The sequence below is a fragment of the Muntiacus reevesi genome, chromosome 1, assembly GCF_963930625.1.
Source record: "Muntiacus reevesi chromosome 1, mMunRee1.1, whole genome shotgun sequence".
Classification (NCBI taxonomy): Eukaryota; Metazoa; Chordata; class Mammalia; order Artiodactyla; family Cervidae; genus Muntiacus; species Muntiacus reevesi.
In genome coordinates, this window is record NC_089249.1 from 95,410,205 (window position 1) to 95,431,502 (window position 21,298).

Genomic DNA, 21,298 nt, shown 5'->3' on the forward strand with positions numbered 1-21,298 from the left:
CAAAGTTGAGTCAAAGATTGACGCAGCAAGGGTGGGAGAGGCGGGCAGCGGCCGGAGCGGGCCGTGTGCGGGAGGGCGGCCCTGGTTGGGGAGGGCACGGGGAGGCCAGAGACCAGCTCCTGGCTCCCATCCAGGGGCATCTGCCCACAGCTCATATTTTTCTGTCTGGTGACAGCTGCATGAAGAGAAAGCTGACTTTACAGCCGCCCACTTCACACATAATGAATATGAATGGGCATCCCAGAGCCTGTTCCCTGGGATTATCTGTGAGTTGACGGCTTCTCCCACTGACTGGGCCATCCCAGCCGGCCTGTCCCCTGGCTGGGACTCGGGCAGCCCTTCCACCTGCTTCCTATTAGCCGTCCTCCCGTCCTCCCCTCCTCCTCCTCCACACCCTAGGCGTCTCACCCCAAGACACAGCCCCCAGGTCTCCAGACGCCCCTGCCCCTAGCCTCACTCCAGAGACAACCTTACTCCTCAGCCTAGTCAAGGCCAGGCTGGGGGCTCTAGTTCACCCTTTTAGAAAAGAAAAAGGGAACTGACCCCACTTGGAATCTTGAGAGGAGCTAGACTTGGTCTCCTTTTGCTAAGGCTCCTCTCTGCTCCTGTGGGTCCCACTCAGAGAAGCCCTAAATCTTGATCCTGGCAGGGACCCAGACACCAGACCCGGAGAGGAGAGCCCTAGCTAGCATGCCCTTCAGTCTCAGCTTCCAGTGTCAATCCAGCATCAGGAAATGCTTCTCATTAGAGCCATTCAATCTTCAGCCCCAGGCGCTCCCAATCCTTTACACATCAGCCTGAATTATAACCCCAGTACACAGACCCTCTGCAGCCCCAGACAGGAACGGAGCCCTCAGGAACTGGGCATTTCCTGTATCCAGCAGGAGGAGAACAGCCTCGGCCTCTGGCTCATCCCTGCTGTGAGCATAAAGCATGTGCTCTCTGAGCCCTTGTTCCTGAGGCTGGAGCCCCACCTTCCCCACAGCAACTGCAGGCTCCCCTCGCCCCGCCCCTTCCCCAGCAGGAGGGCACTGGCCAGGAGCAGCGGCCCGTGCGTGAGGCCCTCCAGGTGCCTGTCCCTGCCACATCACTGCTCCCACTTGCCTTTCTGGCCAGCTGTCCATCAACCGTGAGCTTCTCAAGGAAAGTAAGAGCGTGGTGTCCTGTTCACCTGGACACTCAGGACACCCACAGTGGGCTCGGCCTAGACCCGGCTTCAAATGGCCAACCTGCCAGAGCACTCTCTGTGGCCATGGTTAAGGCCCTTCCCCTCCCGGGCCAGCAGATGTAGGATTCACCTGCCCAAGCTTTACTGGCCTGTGCAGCTTTGATATTCTGTGTTCATTCTGCATAGATATATAGAAAGATATTTACAGATCTTTGCAAACCAAGAGAGAAAATGGCACCTTTGTTAAGGTGAAGCTTCAGAGGAGAGATAGGGGAAATAAAAAACTGGGAAGGAGGTCAAAGCCTCAGCTTGGTGGGTTCACGGAGAAGGCAACGGCAACCCACTCCAGTACCCTTGCCTGGAAAACCCCAAGGACGAAGGAGTCTGGTAGGCTGCAGTCCATGGGGTCGTGAAGAGTCGGACACGACTGAAGCGACTTAGCAGCACCAGCAACAGGTGGGTTCAGGAAGCCAGGCTGTGTGGTGAAATAAGAATGTGAAAATTTATCTTACTCAGACTGCAGTCTCAAAATACACACTTGCTATTGATCCTAGTACAAAAGAGCAGAGAATCCATCATGTACACATAAATTGTGTTGAATCCCCTTGTCCTGTGCAAGTTACTTTGTGGTAAAGGACAATTGCAGGGACTTTCCATTTCCTAGGCTGTGTGACTTACACACGGAACACACTGCTGGCTCCACTAGGCTGCTCATAATCACGCTGGTGCGTCAAGATCTGTCCTGAAAGCCCAGCTCTGGGCCTGGACTGAGGCTCAGTGGGCAGGTACTGAACAAAAAGCCAACAAAGGGGAGAATTCCCCCAGAATACCTTTCCAAGTCAAGACCCCTTGGAGACTTAGAAAAACCCCATACGTGGCCTACAGGTAAGATAAGGAAACTTGTAGCAGTTCTGAAAAGGGGACACCCTTTTCCAGCATCAGAACATAAGATCCTCAGAAGCAGAGCCTCAAGATCGAGTGAGGTGGAGGCAGATGTATCCAGGGGTCCAAAGGCTGGAGCAGGCTCCAGAAGGCCTCACACTGACACTGAACACAAAGGTGCGCCTTGCTTTTTCTTCAGCCACGTGGGCCTGCCGACCCTCTCTTTCCCAGGACTCCTGATGGTCTGCTTCCCCAGGCTCTGGGCACTTACATCTCCTCTCAGTCCCAAGCACCTGCCCAGGGAGGGCCCAGGACAGTCCACCCCTTCTCTGACCTGGCCCCTCCCCTCCTAGTACTGGAATTGGTTTGGCTGAGGCCAGCTCAAGGGTGTGAGCCAGAGAAACCTGAGGCTCCTAGTGCAATTATCTCTAACCCAGGGCGGGTGCAGACAACTTAATCACTTCAGCAACCCCAAGCCCCGGGGCTGGGAGCCCTGGGGCAAAACCAGACTGACTGGGGTAAGAACACTTGGGCCAAGTACCAACTCCCCCTCTCCTTCCCCCTCAGATGGGAAAAGTGGGCAGTTCGGCAGGGACAAGGGGGTGATCTATCAATGCTGGCAAGAAAACCCACTTTCTAGGCCTGGAGGAGATGTTCAGGGGCCATGTTTCCTGCAGACAAGGCAATGGGCATTGGTTTTGCTTCCTTTTAATGTAAACAGAATACACAAACACATTAAAAACCTCAACATGACACAAGAGAATACACACAGATGTATATATAGATATTTACAGACCTCACACACCAAGAAAAAAAAATGGCCCCTCTGATTAAGGGAGGCTTCTTCTCCTCCCCTAACCCTATCCAAAACCAAAGTGCTGAGGCAGCTGCAGGAGCCTCTGCAATTGCTTCTGGATGAAACCTAGCAAGAGGCTGGAATGATATCAGAAACCCCCAGAGCAAGGCCAAGATTCCGCTCTAATCCCAAGCCCTCCTTCTTTGGCAAGCTGACATGCCAAGGATTTGTGTCTCAGAAGAGTGAGCATGACCCCTGAAATTTAGACACAATGCATTTCCCAGCCCATTCCAGCCTTGGGTGGAATGACAGAGGAGCTGCAACCATGTCCAAGAGAGGAGGGCAAGGAAGGAACACAGGCTCTCAAGCAGAGAGGACCACTCCCGAGCAGGACCCTGGGAATCAAAGAGAAGCCAGATCCAGACTTGCCCACCAGCCCAGCACTGGCCCGGAAGGGCACAGTAGGGATGTGCTGCCACCTGGAGGAGGAAGGGAGCACTGCAGCAAGGAACCAGGACAGCCCCTGGGGTACCTGGAGATCACCCCTTCTTTCATTTTCAGCCTCTTGCCCAGGAGCCTCACTGCAGCAGCTCTTCCCAGGAAATGGGCTTGGAGAAGACCTCCCTTTCTAACCAGAGGTCATAGTTCATCTGGAAGTCCTCAGGGAGGTCCACCCGCTGGCCCAGGACACTTTGCAGGCAGTTATCCACAGGCAGAAAGTCAGGGTTGCTGTGGGCCCGGTCATAGCGCCGGGCGTTGAAGCGCTCGATGTTGGCACGGAGGGCACACTCCTCTGCCTGGAAGTCCCAAGGCCGGGCATCGAGATCTATAACGAAGCAGAAGGACGTGTTATGTTGGGAGCCAAAGCCTTGTGGCAGCTCCCCTTGGGGTCACTGCGGCTCAGGGCCATGTAGGCCTGGGCTTGGACTGTTCAATGTTAACCAATAGCAGGAAACTTCCAAGCCCAACCCTCGGGAAGACTTACAGGACTTCTTTCCTAGGTATACAGGAAAGTCAGGTCAAAGGCGAAATGCCAGAGCTACAGAGTAAGAGGCTATACAGCAGTTTATGTGGATCTGCTGAAGGAAAGCCAGGAGCACAACACTTCTCTGAAAGTCACATTCTCCCTGGCTCTCCCGGATAAGAGGCAGGAACCTGCAGATACCCCCATTTGCTTATTCTCTCAATTCCCTGACCAGGTGCTATGGGCCACCCTGGCTCTGTACAAATTCAGGGTGTTACGAGTGCAGATGCAGTCCTGTGGCCCTGGTGCTGTGGTTAGGAATTCTAAGGGTGCGGCAGCATGCTTGGGGGTAACAGGAAGACCCACTCTAACAGGGAGACCAAGGTGGGGAGGGGAGGAACACGTGCAGATACAGAGGGGTTCAGGGAGGCATTCTGCCAGGAGAGGGAACAAAAGTCCGGGATGGGATGGCCAATGTGCTCAGAGCCCTAGGTGTGATGGAAGCTGGGCTGAGAAAGTGGATCAGATTATAGAAGACAGGGAGGGACTATGTGTGGGCCTTATGTGTTAAGAGTTTGGCTCTAATTCTCAGGGAAATCAGAAAGTCAAAGAGGATTTTACTCAGAGAGATACCACCACCAGATCTGGGTTTTATAAATATCACTAGGGCCAAGTCTGAGGCACTGATGGGAGGGAAAGGAACTAGAGGCAGGGAAGCCATCAGGAGCTGCGAGAATTTCGGTGACCAGAACCAAGGCAGCTGCAGGGGTGAGAGAAAGGACGAGAGGTCGGAGAAGGTCTTGCGACAATTCCTGGAAAAGGAGAGAGGAGGCACAGAGAGGAGCCGGGAGGACCACAGCCACAAGCCTGGCAGTTTCTCCAGGTCCCTCCCGGGCTTCCCACCCTGATGCTACAGAAGCGGCAGCTGGGCACTTCGGGGTTGCTGGGAGCCTCACCGTTGCCGTAGGCCCAGTCGTCGTTGAGCCGATGCCGCACCTTCTGGTAGATGGCAGACATGGTCTTCATGTTGCTCTTCCGCCACTGCCGTCCCAGATACTTGGTCTGCACCTTGAGCAGCTTCAGCACGTACAGCTGCATCATGGCCTGTTTCACCTTCAGGGCCCGCTTCAGGATGGGGGCCGACTTGAACACCACCAGCATCTGGGAGGGGGCAGGAGGGAGGCCATGTTGAGGGCAGAAATAAACCCTGATCCATCATCTGCTGCTGTCCCTCCGGGATTACGGGCAGGGTGGCCAGCTGTTAGTCTTCCTTAGACTAAAGAGTTCCTTGGGACATATGATTTCCACTAAAGTCTCCTGGCTAAAACTAGGAAAGTCCCAGGCAAACCTGGATGGTTGGTCAACCGAGTTATGGGTCATTCTGGAATCTGAAGAAAGCTATGGATTCCGTCACCCAAAGTATCCCTATGTGCAGGTACATACACTTTCAGGGGGTTAGTGGGTCTCCCCACCCAAGGCATCCACAGACTCAGGGTTAAGACAATTCTCAGAACCCTGGTTATGTTACCAGTGGAGATTAAGAGGATATACAAAATTCTGTCTATATACACATGAATTTGTCTCAGTGCATGACTGTGCCTCTTCCAGCTTCTAGTTCAACTCATCAAGGAACAAGGGATCCACCCTCAACATCTAAGGATGTGGCTACAGGAGAGTCAGGTGAGGAGGATGTGGCTGCTCCAGCAGCCGTGGGGACTCCCTGTCCCCACGTGAAAGGGACAGGAGGGTGTGTGGCACTCTGCTTTAAGCTCTGGGACTCATGCCTGCTGGCTGTGCTGACTCACCATTGTCCTTGAATGCTTCCATTTTGTCAGCTTGTTCAAGATCCGAAGCAGATTAATACAAGAAAAGAGGTTTCTCCAGCAAAACTGGTTATTGTCACCTGCTTCCTGCAGGGAAAACCCAGGAACTATCATCTCCTACACAGCTGCAGGTGCCCCAGTTTCCCAGGCCCTCCCATGTAGGACCTCAGCACTGCTGGGTCGCTCCACGTGGGTACCAGGAACCCTCTCCTCTCCTCAGTCCAGGGGGAATGCCATCCCAGAAGCTGGCAGAGGGTAAGGGGTGCTCCCAAGAATCTTCTTGCAGGAAATGTGGAGCATGATATTGGGGGCCCGGCCTCAGCCCCCACTACCTGGCGCACCCAGGCTCTCTTAGAGCTGTGGCCCCAGAGTTCCAGTGTGGAGAGAAGGAAAGAACTCGACCAGGTGAGCTCTGGGTCAGCAGCCCCTGAAGACCACAGTCCTGACAAAGTTATTTCTAAATCCAAATGTTCCTACAAGGTTCCCTCTCTGGTCCTCCTATGCAATGTCAGTGCTTCAAAAGCCAGGCACTCAACAGTGAGCTGATCTGTAAAGACACCTTTCCTCTGGGGGAGGAGGCAGGATCTCCAGTCCGGCCCTTACCCAGAGGGAGCGCTGGGGCACAGGCCAGCTACTCACCAGACTCTCAGCAGTCAACTCTGGCAGCTCGTGCACCACGCAGTGAGGGTAGTCCAAGACAGAGATGCTGCAGGGGGCAAGAGAACAAGGCACCCACCATGAGCAAGGGCTGGGGCCTGGCAGAACCACCGCTGGCTCCCGGCTCTCCTCTCTGACTTGCCGGAGCAGAAACAGTAATCTACCTTGCCTGCACTGCCCTGACAGGAAAACACCTGCTACAAGAGCACTTGTAAGACCCCTTTGTAGCCAGAAACAAGCTTGTAATCTTGTGAGGGGTGGAGAGCATGGAATCCCTCAGCAATAAACCTGGGGTCCGGGGGTAGATTTCTCAAGGCAGTTAATTTACGCCAAACCCCTACTGGAGACTGTCTGGCTGACAGCTCAGCTCATGGTGCATCACGGTGACAAGCAGTCAGTCAAGGACAGCTGGCACCAGGTGATGCAGCGGGGTAAGGGTAGACAAGGCATCACACTGCATATGGCCGAGCTCCTGGCAGAGGGCAGGCAACCCCGCCAGTCTCCTCAAAATAATGGGGATGCAGAAGGACCGAGGGCAGTACTGGAGCCCAAGATGAGAACCCTCCCAACCAGGCACAGGCAGACTGAGTCACCTGTCACCAGACTAGCCAGACTCAGGTTTGACAAACTGGCATTTTCTACAGACCACATCTCTTTCATCTTTGGATCCTGACATCTGCCAAAGCACCAGCTTGTGGATGCTGACTGGGCTCAGTGGAAGAGGCCAGCTAGGAGCCCTGCCATCTGGCCATACCCACCCCTTCCTGATCCCTGGTCCTTATCACCTGTTCTTGGCAGTGATGTAGGACATAATGTTTTGATTGAAGAACTTTAGGATCAAAGGGATGCAGTTGGCAAACACCAGGTGCTGGGCCATGTACTCAAACTGAAAGCAACAGGAGAAAAAATAAGCATGCCCCTTGGGATCTCACCCTTTCTCTAGTGATAAGAGGCCTCGTGTGGAGGACTGTTTATTTGCACATTCATGCAGAGCTTAGGGAGGTTTGAAGGCCAAGCCTCTATTCTTTCGGGCTGGAGGAGCGGCACTGCCCAAGGTCCTGGTCTCATGGACAGAAAGAAGGGGCTGTAGATACCTGATAGACGTGGTTCAGCTTGAAGTGCTTGAGCAACAGCAGCAGGACGGCAGAAATGGCCTTAACGATGACCTCTTTGTGGCGGTTCACATCCACTCCCAGCTTCATGCTCTGCAGCACTGTGGTGCTGGAAGCACAACCCCTAGTGAGCTCCCAGCACGTGCAGCACCTCCTGCCTGGCGCTCGCAGGAGGCAGGACCCCAGAGCCTTCTTAGGGCAGAGCTCCCACCTAACCCTCCACCCTACGGACATCTCAGAGGTTAGGCCCGGCTCCTCTCACCCACCTCCCAAGCAATCTAGCTCAGTACAACTGACTTCTTCCTTGTGATGCCCCAACATATTCTTAGCCTATTTCCCTGCTTTTCCTCCAAAAATGAACTTCTCATCTCAAGATCTTCCTTAAGCTTCTGCCACCATATGTACTTGTGTTCCTCAGAGCATGTTCTGTTGGAATACCAGCATATTGAGATGGCTCACGTTATGGGGAAAAGGGGTTCAGAGTTAGATAAATTTAGGAAGCATTTACTTAAATCAGTTTCTTAATTTAGGAGTTAAGTTCTTAATTAAGGAGTTAACTATAAATCTTTATAAGAGGAGATTTAATATTTAACTCTGGAATCCTTTTTCCAAGGACCATCTGATGGCCTGGCGTTCTAGAACACCCACTTTGGTGTTGGCCAACCCTCCTACTCCCTCACTGTGCTACCCCTGCTACACTCAAGGGGCTAGCCCACCAGAGAGTTAGGCTCAGAGCTGGGCAGTACTGGCAGGCAGGCAGGAGATCAGGTTCCCGGGTCCTTCTCAAAGTAGAACGTGATCTGAGTTTGTACTCTCACATCAAAAGGATGAGATCAGGGCCCCAGGGAGGAAGAACCCCTAAAGATTTCACTATTACCCTGAGACACTCAAAAATATTTTTCATGCCAGTTCACTGGTGAATAGTAAAGAATTTACACCCGGTTCCAAAGGCTGATTTTTGTGCAGAAGCTAAAAATGTATGTCCTAATCACATAGCTTTCAAGGGAGCACTTGGGGAAATATCAGACACAGCTCCATTCATTTAACAGAGGAGGAAGAGGAAGTGACTTCTCCAATTTATTCAGTCGCAGTCTACACTAGAATCCAGGCCAACTAGATGAAAACGTCCCCACAAGCAGTAAAACTAAGTATTTTACCCAGTACATTTTCTTTCTTTGAAACCAGGAACACCCTAGAGTTAATCTGCAGAGAAGCTGAGCTAACATAGCAGCAGCAGCAGCAGCAACAACAACAAAGCAAAGAACCGCCGCCGGCAAACGTGGGCTGAAAGGCAGACACGCCCCCTTTCTGTACATCCTCAACATGCAAGACTTGGCACTCACGGCATCTCCTCAGGCAGGACGTCAGCTAGGATGTTGATCGAGTCTGTTTTGGCCTTTGAGGTGGGAGCTGCGGCCAGCAGGATCTTCAGCAGCGCTATCTGGGGAGGAGCAGACATTCACACAGTGTGGCTGAGAGGGCCCCGGGCAGCACAAAGTCCTGAGAGGCGGTGCTTTTAGAGGTGCTGAGGGGGCACAGGAGGGGCTCAAGGACACCGGTGGGCAGGCTCTCAAGGCCTACGTTGTGGGCAGGTGACCCCATGGCAGGCAGAGTGCCCAGAGGCGCGCACTCACCATGTACTGTGGCAGGCTGGGGAGCAAGCCTTGGTAGAGAGTTTCTGCAGGGACCTGTTCGACTTCCTCTTCTCCCTTCCAACACAATGGGTACAAGGGGCACTGATACAAAGCCTGGTCCTGACAGTGCCCCCCTGAGCCAGCCTGCCAGCTGGCTGCAGGAGAATCCGTAAGGATGGACGGAAACGACGATGCTAATGATGATCACAAACTTTAAATAACAAGATGTGCCAGGTACTTCACTTGTAAAGACACAATGAATCCTTACTACAACTCTATGAAAAAAGTACCATTGTTATTTCCATTTAACAGGCGAGGAAGGGAAAGCAGAAGGAGAGAGAGTACCTTGCCTACGTCACCATCCACCAAGGGTGGAGCTGGATTCAGAGGTAGGTGGCGGGCCCAGAGTCTGTGCTCTTACCCCGGCACCTGACACGCAGCAGCCCAGCAGCAGGAGCTAGACTGGGAGTCGTGTGAGGGCAGGCCAGGGTACTCTGCAGGTACTCTGTTCCTAGGCCCATGCACTGCCAGGAACGGCCGGGATCCTGGGAGCTGAGGAAGGCCTGCAACTCACCCCCGAGAGAGGAGAGCGAAGGTACTCCTCCTCCATCTGTGCCTGGACCTCTGCAATCGACGTGTACTTGTGCTGGACAGAGAGGGAAAGAGGCATTAGGACAAACACCCCACATTCTCTGGCCAAATGCCCACACCTGGGAAAGACCCCATGCAATTTTCCTCAAATATCATCTTCTCGAAGAGGGCTAAATCACCACACAGATCCTGAACTAAAACCCAAACCCAAGATATTTTTCTAAGTGGGCACTTATCTCTTAAGACCAGTATAAAAAAGCACACAACAGATTAGGGGGGAAAAAGGCAAATTAAAGGAGAGAAGGGGACTTTCACATAGCTATAGCTATAGGAGGAAACTTAAAAGCAGAATCAAGGACTCAAGTACTCAGAACCAAGTACTCAAATACTCAAAAAGCCTAGCTGCATGAGGCCCATCTAATACTACAAATTTCAAAAATATTATTTCAAAAACATATGAACATTTACATTCCAGATACGCTCTTAGGGGACACACCTCTTCCTCACTGTGCTGTTTCCTCCCACTGGAGGGACACGTGTGTACCAAACACCCTGGTCTCTCCCCGCCGCCCCCCCACTCACTCCTCCCCTTCCTGACTGGCCAGTATGGGAGGAGGAACAGGACAGTCTCAGCCCAACCTCCTTCTCTTCTCTCTTAAGGAAAAAGAAAAGCCTGTGTACTCTTCTGCTCCTTGCCTAGGCTGAGCAGGGTTCCGCCCTCTCTGGTCTGGGTAGGCGAGCCTGCCTAACTCTGGAAGGGAGGTGTCAGGACACCTCCTGCAGCTGTGCTCTCATATCACTCCATCGGCAACAAAGCTGGCATTTGAATCTCCATCTGCCTACTCCTCTAACTCAACTCCCTGAACTCGGGCAAGGAAAACGGAGGCTATTTCCTAGGCCCCTTAAAACGCCAACAGTCAGTTAATATAATCTTTAATGGGTACCCCTGTAAGTACCCAATAAAAAAGTTCAGTTAAAATAAGTAAAATGTATGAAAAAGTGTTTTCAAGCATACTGCCACTGTCCACCTACTCCTCCACCCCTCGTTCCTTCAGGCAGACAGAAATTTAAAAAGGCTTCTCCCAACAGGCTGGTCTCACTTTACTCTCTTGGGACCAAACTAGGCCAAAAGCTTACCTGAGGCCACCTACCTGTTTCAGAGTCTTGATGCTTTCGTGGATTGGCCTGGGCAGCCCCACCACTGTGTTCGTGTCACTGGAGAAGAACAAAGGCCCCGTGTTAGGTCTGGGTTCTCACACACCTGAGGCCGGGAGGGTGACCTTCCCACTACCTTTCTTTAAAAGGCACTCAGATAATACTCACCTGCCCAGAGTGTAACCTATGAACTTGCTGCGGCTGGACTCGAGGAACATCTCAATGTCTTTCTCCCTGCCAAAGGAAAAGACTGCGGCTTTCTTACAAGTTACCTCAAGGCCTCATCGTTAATAAAACACAGAACGTCCAGAAATTGTGAAGCCAAAAGAAAAAGTCTCCCACAATTGTTTTTCTTTTTGAAAAAAAAAAGAACTGAAACCTTCAGACTATTTTAAGGTCCTTCATAACGCTGTTGGATCAATACTCTGAAAACATACTAAGTGTAACTAATTTACTCATAAAATTAAGGTGCTACATCAAACTTAAAAGCATACTTTATTCAAGCGTATTTGACATTAATAACAAGTCTGTCAACAGAATTTCTCAGATATTTATGACAGTTCCAATTACAGCTGTAAACTACCCCCTTTTTCATATGAGTCATACTGTCCTGTCTCAGACTATTAGGCTAGCTTGCATTTTCTGATGACTTGTTCTGTATCCCCATCACAGATCATTGAAAACTGGGGCTTTACTTAGATCAAGAAAATGACTTCTATATCCTTTCCCATGTTCATCTATTTCTTAAGTTGATAGCCTTTCCAAACAGATTCCATTCATATGCATACAGGAACCTTCAAATCCATGGATTCACACACGTGTATCTCAAACGTCTTAATTATGGTTCCAAAGAAATTCTTCCTTAATCTATAAGCAAGTAAGTAAGTGAAATTGCTCAGTCGTGTCCGACTCTTTGTGACCCCGTGGACTGTAGCCCACCAGGCTTCTCCGTCCATGGGACTCTCCAGGCAAGAATACTAGAGTGGGTTGCCATTCCCTTCTCCAGGGGATCTTCCCGACCCAGGGACCGAACCCAGGTCTCCCGCATTGCAGGCAGACACTTTAACCTCTGAGCCACCAGAGAAACCCTTAATCTGTAATTTTCTGTCAAATATCATACACAATCCCTGGGAGGGTAGAGATGAGTTCCCTTAAATGTCCTTGTTTTAATTCTTTCTATTTCCTTTTACTTGTATCACATCTAACCAAGAGTTAATCCACGTTCCTGACTTGAGAGCCATATAAGGCCTCTTTGTGCCAGGCCAGCACTGGGCACTCCAAGAGAGGTTCATCCCAAGGTCAAGGACATCCTGGCCTTGCACAGGACCTCATGTGACAACTCAGGCCAGATGCCAGGCCTGCGGGAATGATGACTCTGGTTTCAGGAGTGAAGAGCATTCAGGAGGTCTGAGACTCACCTGACCTTGGGAGCCCACGGGAGCCCCTTTGGGCAGGTCAGCCTGTCGGTCTGGGGGTGCTGCAGTGGGGGAGGCATGACCTCATCCCGCTCAAGGGGGAACGTCTCCCCCTCCAAACTGTTGTCGTCATCATTCTCCTCCTCCTCCTCTCGAGAGTCATCAGCCTTGTAGGGATCCCGCTCGTTGAAGGCATCCAAGTTGTCCTGCTTTATGAGTGCCTGAAAGCAGAGGGAAGGGAGGTCAGACAAGAGCCAACCAACGAACAAGTAAGGGGTACGGAGGCTGGAGAGGCAATCATACAGAAAGGTGGAAGGAAGAGCCAGGAGCAGTGGAAAAGCCCGAGGGCAAGGCATGGTCTCGGGCCCAAGTGACAAATCATTTCTTGCCCCCGAGTCCCTCAGAAGTGCCGTGTGCATAATACCCACTAGATCCTGGCCCCTGGGCTGGGGACAGAGCGTCCCTGCCCTAAAGGCATGCGCACTGACTCGCTGATCAGAGGGGACTTGCAGCAACCTGGGGCTCATCCAGGGACCCTGCCACTGCACCTGTGCACCCTGAGAACCCTCAGGAGTCATGGGGACCTCGTCGCCCTCACCTTATGCTCCCGACGGCCCCGTTTCTGCTGCTGCTCAATCAGGTCAGAGGCAGAGGCTGGGGGTGAGGCGGCCCTCATGTTGCGGATGACCTTGATGCTGTCCTCAGGCAGCGGGGGGAGCCCCAGGATAGTGCGCTTCTCGGCCTTCATGCTCTGCAGCTCCTCAAAGCCGCCCAGAGTGCACTGCATCAGACAGGCGTGGAGCCAGGTCAACATGGCCACCAGTCCCTGTGTCAGGCTCGAAAGTATCTGTGACACCACAGCTTTACAGAGACCACGCAACCTCTGAACAAGGGCCTCGGCCCACCTCCAAGAGAAGCAAGCGACATCATCATGGGAGAGGAGAAAGGGGGGGCAAGGAGAGACAGACAGGCTGACAAAGCTTGGTGCAGAAGCACACACAACTCGGTGTGGACCACAGACTCATCAAGTAGGAACAAAGGCTGTCTGAAGAGCTTAACCCTTTAAGTTCCTAGAAAAGTAGGTGATACTCAAATGCTTCAAAAGCTATACATGCTAGTCTTTCAAAGTTAAATTGGGAATACAATGCTGGATGCTCAAATTAAGAAGACAGAAAAATCTTCACCTAAACATCACCCTAGAAGTAAAACCCCAGTAGAGCTCAATGATTTTAGGCTGCTTCATTTCATTGTTTCTGAGCAGTACAACTGCTTTCCTCTCTGCTTCAATGAGGCTTCACAGGCAACCAACAGGCTTCTAGCCAAAATGAAATGTGTAGACCACTCTGAAGGGGCCTACACTCACTGAGCTCTGACTCCGCAGAGCTGGCCCATTATGGAAGATGGGAAGGTGAGGCCCGGGGAGAGCAAGAGTACAGACTCCAGCTCCTCCGTCCTCCCAGGTCACTCCTCCTAGAAGAAGTGCTCCTGGTCTGGCAAGGGTCTGGCTACTGAGCATGGCCCCCAAGCCAAGGGTGAAAGCCAGCCTACTCTCCTGGACCCAATCCTTCCCTAGCTAGAAAGAAAGTAAGCTTTTACACCATACCCTGAGGATAATGTAGGCTCAGGGCTCACCCTTTCTTCTTTCCAGTGACATCTGACTGAGGGGCCCTATTACACCAGCTCTAATCTTGCCTCAATTCACTTTACAAGCTCCAGGTTCAAAGAGCAGCCTGTCTGGGGAGAAGGTGTTCCATGATTGCAGAAAACAGTTTCCAGGAACCAGGGAACCAACCACCTATTTTGATTCAAACGCCAAGTCCTCTTTGGCTGCTGTGAGCTCAAAGTGACACTTTTTGTCATTTCCTTTCAGGACCCTTCTTTCAGAGTTTTATTTAACTAAAGCAGTTATGTATTCATATAATTCAATATCCAAAAGGATACACAGTGAAAGTCTCCCTCCTCCCCTGCCCCCGAGCACCTGAGTTCCCCTCCAAGGAAGTGCTCACCAACACTGTCTTCCAGAGTAGCAAGAGAACCTTTTTCATGGGGAAGTGAGGCGCATGGCCACTGCAAAATTTGGTCACCATCCCAAACAGCATGATGGCAAATGGCTCACTGTTGTACAGCGGGGAACCTGGGGGACACCAAGGTATCAGGACCATCGGCAGCAACAGCACCCTCCCAAAGCCCTCCAGCCTCCATTCCCAGGAAGGCCTCCAGACAGGGCCCCCGAGTCCTACCCAGCTCAGCCCTGAAGGTCTGTCGCATCGTCCTCCACTCGGCCTTATCACCCTCACACTCCTGGTGAACGGTCTCCACAATCAGGTACATGATGTTGAGCAAGACCCTGGGAATAAGAGGCAGCTCGTAAGGGGGCAGGATGGGGAATCAAGGGAGCACCCCTGGCTTCCTCACATCCCACCCGACATGAGAAAAGTCTGCACACAAAGGCTGGCTGGGGCAGGGGTGGAGGTAGGGGTGCAAGGACTATAAGGTAGAAAAAACTGAAAACTCAGTCCCACAAAACACCTTGTGATGTTTCCTTCTTTGTCCTTGGTGCTAAGGTTGAGACCAGACCTTCTATTCTGTGTTTCTAGGGTCTGAGTCCTTACTCAAAGCAGATGCTTAATAAATGGCTACTGAATGGATGAACATGAGCAAGAATGGCCCAAAGCATTTACTACCCTAAGCTTCCTGGAATGAGAAAAACAGAGGCAGGAGTGAGCTGTGGAAGTGGGTGTTGGATCCGACAAAGCAGAGGATGGTCAAGGTGAGAACAAGCAAGTGTTTACCCCATGATGGAGTAGAAACAGGAGCGAGCAGGACGATGGGCAGGGACCCTAACTACAGTAGGGAATGCTACCAGTATCTAATCTGAAAACTTCCAAATTCACAAAAAGAGGTGTATTCTAATCCTCACAAAAATGGAAAGGTGATCTTGCTGTCTAGCAGCTGCTAAACTTTGGACACAGCCAGGAAACATCCTGAAGCCATCAGGACTAACCCCATGCAGGCGGGCATCAAGCTATGCATGTGCTTCTTGACACAAGAAGCCACATCGCGTGCTTCATCCCAATACAAAAGCCACTCCACCAAGCTTCTTGGCAGCACTGTGGGCAGGAGGCCACATTTCTAAGTGGCTTCACCCTGGATTTCCTCTGGGGGTCTCATCCCAGGGCCCACCCAGGGAGTCCTCAGTAGGGCCTACTCATCATACACCGAGCCCATCGCATCCGCAGATCAGTGTGTGCAGAAGAGCAGCGCACACAGTGAGGAAACCCAGAGCGCCCGCCCCTGCCCGCCCTGCCCTCCTTCTCCGGGTAGCGCTCGGGGAGCCCCCGTGTGCGGCTCGCCTCACCTCAGGTCCGTGCTGTCAGCCAGAGAGATGGCTGGCTTCCTCACCGCACTGCTGCAGGCAGCACTGTTGCTGTGGAGAGACGAGAGTCAGCGCCGTCCCCCAGGCAGGAAGAGGAGTGGCTCCCCCAACAAGAGCTGCCCAGCAAGGTGACAAAACCCGATGCGATGCACTTAGACTGCACAAGAGCCCACAGGACCCAGCAGGCAAAACTCAGGCCCTGACCCAGGCTGCCAAGGTTGGAATCGTGGCTTTAACGCTGCCTAGCCACGTGCCCCTGGACACTCAATTTCTCCATGCCGTAGTTTCCTCATCTGCAAAATGGGGGCGGTCACAGCAGCTACGTCATTAATGAGTTAGTGTGTACAGTGTCCTTAGAACAACGCCCGGGACATGCAAGCACCCAAGGGGCGCTTTTACTGCTGATGGTGTTTTCCTTAGATGAGCAGCAGCTGACCTGTCCGAACAAAGGACTAGGGGAGACGAAGGCCAGAGCAGGTGTCGTTTGCGCCCATGTGTCAAGACTTGTGTCTGGTCTCCTGCTCAGGGGAAACTCAAGGGAGTGTGCGGGTTCACAATGAGACCTTTTTCTTTTTTTTGGAGGGGCACTGTAGGCCTGGGCAGGAGCTGCACTGTCTAATGAGCTCTTTGGTGTTAGTGAGCTGTGGGGCCCCTCACTGGTCTTCAAGGTTTGGGTCAGCATCTTGCCTGTTATTCAAACTGACTGGTCAGAACAGAGCCCCATGTGGCCCATTTAACCCTCTCAAAACTGGTTGTCCTGCAAGCTCTGCCCCTCTGCCCTGCTTCCCCTTCCCCTACTTAAGCCCCTCAGAAGAACTCACTCTATTTCCATGTTCAGAAGCTCCACCAGAGCGTTGAAGGTGCCCACCTCCAAGAGCAGAAAGGTGTTGTAGCGCATCCAGGACTGAACCTCGGCCTCTGAGCTGCACTCCCCAAAGGTGCCTGCAGATACAGGGCATGGCTTGCTGCGCTCCTGCCCGCATCTGACTGGGCAGCAGACACAGGGCATTGCTGCATCCCTGCCCGCATCTGACCAGGCAAGAGACACAAGACAGGGCTCGCTGCATCCCTGCCTGCACCTGACCGGGCAACAGAAACAAGACAGGGCTCACTGCGCTCCTGCCTGCATCTGACCGGGCAGCAGACACAAGGCACGGCTTGCTGTGCCCCTCCCCACAGCTGACTGGACAGCATCACTGAAGCTGGCGTCAGGGGTCCCTGGGTGTCCACTCAGTACCTTGGGCAACGTAGAGGATCGCCCGAGCCACCTTGAGCCTCTTCTCCCTGGCAGTGACCTCCAGGCCGTCCAGCAGCCTCATGGCGTGGGTGCGGTGCTGGTTGGTGTCCAGCTCAGTCCACTTCCGATCTGTCACTGCCGGGAGAGAGACTGCTTAGATTGGAGCCTGGAAAAATCCTCCCAGTGGAACAGACACCATGTTAACCCATCAAATTCAGGACTGCCACAGGACCAGAAGCTCAGAAAGATAAATTACTCCTTACATAAGGGAGGGGGTCACACCACTGCCCCATGAATTTGAAGTGTGATTGAAATACTGCTATTTTGGGTGCAATTTTAATTACATAAAGTTCCCCCCATGATACACACTTCTGAAAATCCCCCACCAGTGTACCTGCAAGCCCACCCTACATGTCACATCTGGCCTTGAATAACCACGGTTCAGCAGGCTTCTCAGGCCACTCCAGGATGACTGAGGTCATTCAGATGACTAAGAGAAACCTGTAGCTCTCAGGATGCAGGGTGAAAGGAGCCAAGAAGTAGGGGAATCGTCTCACCGTGCATCCGGAAGTCCTCCTCAAAGCATTTGCGATTCATCAGGAATTCTGGTCCTTCCGTGTAGCTATAGAGCTCTATCAAGAAAAAAGGTTATTATCTCCATGTCCATGTCCCATAGCAGGGTCACAAGTAGCAGAGAAGGTAAGATGTCTGCTTCCAGGCCCAACTCTGTCCCTGAGTCATAGTGACTCCTGGATGATGCTATCTAATTACTAAGGGGGGGTCTCAGTGCTCTAATGTGGACAACAGAATGCTGACTACCCTTGCAGCCAAAAGGGCATAAAGCCTGGCATAAAGCCTGGCATTTCCAGTCCAATGTGCATTGATCCCACCATGCCATGCCAAAGGCTGACTGCCACCATGAACATGTCTCTCTCAAGGGGCATGAGAACAGGGTCTGTACTATGGAGGCTTGAGAAGCAGCTCGGGCTGACTTCATACTACATATGAGCAGCAGCGGCAGCAACGGATGGGCACAGAGGTAGACCCACTCACTGGCATTCCTCAGGACTCCTTGTTCGAGGAGAGACCACTGTCAGGGGGATTGTGTATGGCCAAAGAACATCAATGTCCATAGTGGGACTGGGCCACAGCCAATTGAGTTGACCATGTGGAGATGTTTCATAAAAGTAAAGGACAAATCAAAGTTATGAGATACAAAGGGCTTGAATCTAATAATAAATTTTATATAAACATATCATTACTAGTACTAACCAGGAGACAAAAAGAACTCCAAAATGACACTCACTCTCAATTTTATTAAAGACCAAATAATGGACAGTCTCTGCCTTACCTGAGAGCTCTGCAGCCCACTTGTCTGTGTCAGCATACTCAAACTCCAGGTCTGGAGACTCAGAATAGCCCTGTTGAGAAAAGGAGTTATGTAAAAGATCACTGTGAGTGTTTTCCAAAGGAACAAACACACATGCTTCCAGAGACACCACTGTGTTACAAGACATCATCGCCTTCACTTTTCTGACCTTTTATCACAATGTTTTTGTCTTCTGGGTTAGTTCAGCTCTCCCTACCAAGCCCTCTCAGAGTACCTTGCACTACTTCTTCATGGCACTTACCGTAACTCATATGCATCCGTTTAGTGTCCATTCTTCTCACCAATGATTTCACAATGCCCAGCACAGTACTTGGCATGAATGACTGAATGAAGAGTGTATACTCAAATAAATACTTGTTGGATAAATGAACACTAAAGCTTCCATGTGTTCCATGCAGTAAAATGATCATTCCACATGGTGCAATGATTTTAGAAGCCTCATTTCTTTCTGGCTAGTGGGCTATCAACAGCTCAGTACAAAATAAGTGTTGACACCCTCAGTCTTCCTGCCTTTCTCTCAAATTTCAGCAAGAACTGACAAAGAAGGCAGCAGCTGAACAGAAATGGCTTCCCTCCCACACACAGGAGAGATTATGGCAAAGAATCTTTCTACTGCTGGAAATATGTGAGTACTGAGAACACACCATCTGGGAAGCCTTGTTCTGGGAAAAGAGAAGAGGTGAAGAAAAAGGTAGTCCTCAGCTTAATTATAATCTACTTGGGAAGACAATGACCACCCACAAAATGACATAAAATGCCCTCAAACATGAATAACATAAATAACTCTACTTCTTATTCAGAGGCATCAGACTGCACACTTTCCTAAGTTCCTGAGCCTCAGTTTTGTCATTTATGGAACGAGGATGACAAAAATCTATCTTGAAGGTTTTTTAAGGACTAATCAAAATGATATAGCACACAGTGGGCTCTCAGCAAATACCTGCCTCCCTGTCCTGCAGGCATGCCTCAGGCTCCCAGCTACTGATTTCAGCTTTGACTCAAAAAAGAGCTGTATCAGTATTTCTAAGAAAATAGATTTTGACAGGTCTCTCAGCTTAAATGTGTTCACAGAATAACCTTCCATGTGTTGAATCTACATAGAAATTAAAGGGTAGAAAGTACATTTAATGGAAACACTTAGGAAAATTGTTAACTATTTAAAAACTATGATGCCTCTGACGATGAAAGTGGATTCACTCCTACCACTTTTAAAATCCTCCATACTTGAAAAATTATTAAGAAGTCACCAGTGATGTGCAAAATCAGCCCATCATGCAAGGACTACTAAAAGGTCAGTTTCATTGCTTTTTCAAATAATTCACGTCCAGCTCAAAGTGTATCTGACTGGAACTTGTCAAATTTTAATATTTTACCAGAAGTTTGTTCTTGCCAACAAAAACCAAGAGCTTGAGAGGTACTGATTTCAGGTGTCTGAAGATAGCATCATCACTCAGGTATGACCTGATACATTATATCTGGACAAGGAAAAAAAATGCCCTCTTATTAATAAGCACCTGATTGCTCATCAGCCTCGCGGTTGTCTCAGGTGAAAGAAATTTCCTAGTAAGTGCTCTGGGAACATGCTGATTAAGAAGCCCTAAAACGCTGCTACCGTGTGTGTCTTCATTCATGAATTCTACAATGGAATGCAGTGGGAGTAATTCTTTAACTCGGGGTGAGGTGACTAGTCAGCTCCAGACTACGGTGTCTCCAGAATGGGAGGAACAGCCCACGAACGAGAGAAGAGAGATGTTGAGCCCCAACACCTGTTTAAATTATTCCTGATCTGGGCACACTGACCACCCGGCACTGTCTAACCGTGGCCTGAATCTGCAGTGGCTGAGGTCAGAGCACAACAAGACTGCTCGCCTTTCCAACCATCGCGACCTACAGGCGCGTAGTATTGATACTATTAGTGTTGATTAATTAGCTCAGTCCTTCTCGGAGGGGCCTTCCCAACCCTCGCCAGCCCCTTCCCAGCCCACACACGCCCTCCACCGTGCGCGGCGGAACCCATAGGACCAGAAGCTGGAGATGATTACGGGGTCGGGGGTGTAGCCGCCCCGCCCTCTAGAGCGCACGCAGATCACCGACTCTTCACCCGAGAAATGGGGCAGGGGGCGGACTTCCCAGGGGTTGGGGCCCGGAGGCCGCGCCCACAGCCCGGGCCTCAGAAAAGCCGATACCGGCTCCGGGAGCTTCTCCCGGTCGGCAGAGCTCGGGGCGGGGACCCCAGCTTCGCTCCTCCGACCCCCGGGGATGCCAGCCTTGCTTCCTGCTCCTTTCACTGTAAATGACAACTCCCCTGCCGAACCCTCCAAGAAACCCAGCCTGGACCCGAAAGTGGCCCCGAACAGGAGCCCGGGTCCACCGGCGCCGCCCGCCTGGTGCTAGCCTCGCCCCCCGAAGCTCCTGACCTCCGAGTCTTTTCTCTGGTTGCGGTTGAACTCTCGGGCTTTGCCACCAGGCAGGAGGCCTCCGGCGGTCCGCGGTGCCCCAGGTGGAGGCTGCGCGGTTGCAGGCGGCGGAGGTGGCGGCGGCTGAGGCTGCTTGTTGTTCATGATCAGCGGTCCGGGACTGCCGGCTGCCGGCTCCATCTTGGTGGCTCCACACCCCCGGCTCAATTCACTGACTATGGCTGGGATGCAATTCTCGCGTGATTTCCTCTCGGAACGCGCCCTGGTCGCCATATTAAGTGTGGCGGCAAATGCCAGAGCCATCTTGACTGCCCAACACCTCGCGAGATTTTCCCTGTGTGAAATTTTACCGCTGTTGTAGTTTCTGTTTCGTTTCCAGTTTAGAGATCTTTTTTTATCTGAGAAGCCTCGCTTAACCCCTCAGCCAGTTTAGTGGAACCCCTCTCTTTCCTTTAACATCGCTTTGCACTTGTTACTTTCACAGCTCTGTCCAAAGCTTGGGGGATATTGTAGAGAACAAAATGGACACGATCCCAGCCTTCATGGAGATTACCTTCACGGGGGAGATGTGGGAAACGAATGAGTAAATCAATGAAACAATTACACTTATGCCATTCTTTTAATCATACTTTCAACAAACATTTAACGAATGTCTCCTAGACTTCAGGCAGTGTGAGAGAA

The 21,298-nt window shown here is 51.5% G+C and overlaps 1 protein-coding gene across 3 annotated transcripts; it reads right to left on the minus strand.

Annotated features, from left to right (window-relative positions):
* Nucleotides 1–1,410: 1,410 nt before the first annotated feature.
* STRIP1 (striatin interacting protein 1) lies at nucleotides 1,411–20,841 on the minus strand. 3 transcript variants are annotated; one of them, XM_065907232.1, is made up of 22 exons: nucleotides 20,618–20,840; nucleotides 18,162–18,231; nucleotides 17,368–17,442; nucleotides 16,811–16,945; nucleotides 16,395–16,515; nucleotides 15,556–15,624; nucleotides 14,438–14,544; nucleotides 14,204–14,331; nucleotides 12,796–12,978; nucleotides 12,201–12,418; nucleotides 10,951–11,016; nucleotides 10,779–10,842; nucleotides 9,611–9,682; nucleotides 9,037–9,111; nucleotides 8,746–8,843; nucleotides 7,385–7,511; nucleotides 7,076–7,176; nucleotides 6,273–6,339; nucleotides 5,616–5,720; nucleotides 4,767–4,971; nucleotides 3,379–3,672; nucleotides 1,411–1,643 (listed from the first exon to the last, which is right to left on the minus strand). In XM_065907232.1, the coding sequence occupies exons 1-21, from the start codon at nucleotides 20,795–20,797 to the stop codon at nucleotides 3,425–3,427; spliced, it is 2,514 nt and encodes an 837-aa protein (XP_065763304.1). In that variant the 5' UTR covers nucleotides 20,798–20,840; the 3' UTR covers nucleotides 1,411–1,643; nucleotides 3,379–3,424. The 3 variants fall into 3 exon arrangements, with proteins under 3 accessions (XP_065763304.1, XP_065763297.1, XP_065763307.1); XM_065907225.1 differs by lacking the exon at nucleotides 1,411–1,643 and having other exon boundaries at nucleotides 2,812–3,672; XM_065907235.1 differs by lacking the exons at nucleotides 1,411–1,643; nucleotides 5,616–5,720 and having other exon boundaries at nucleotides 2,812–3,672; nucleotides 20,618–20,841.
* Between the last annotated feature and the right edge of the window lie 457 nt (nucleotides 20,842–21,298).

Bases quoted from the DNA above. Each gene is read 5' to 3' on its own strand.
- STRIP1 (XM_065907232.1), bottom strand. From the start codon at position 20,797: ATGGAGCCGGCAGCCGGCAGTCCCGGACCGCTGATCATGAACAACAAG. The intron at 12,419-12,795 runs GTGAGGGCGACG...CTCTGCTTTCAG, and splicing joins GGGGCCGTCGGGAGCATAAG to GCACTCATAAAGCAGGACAA. The intron at 4,972-5,615 runs GTGAGTCAGCAC...GCCCCCTCCCAG, and splicing joins GGAAGCATTCAAGGACAATG to ATGCTGGTGGTGTTCAAGTC.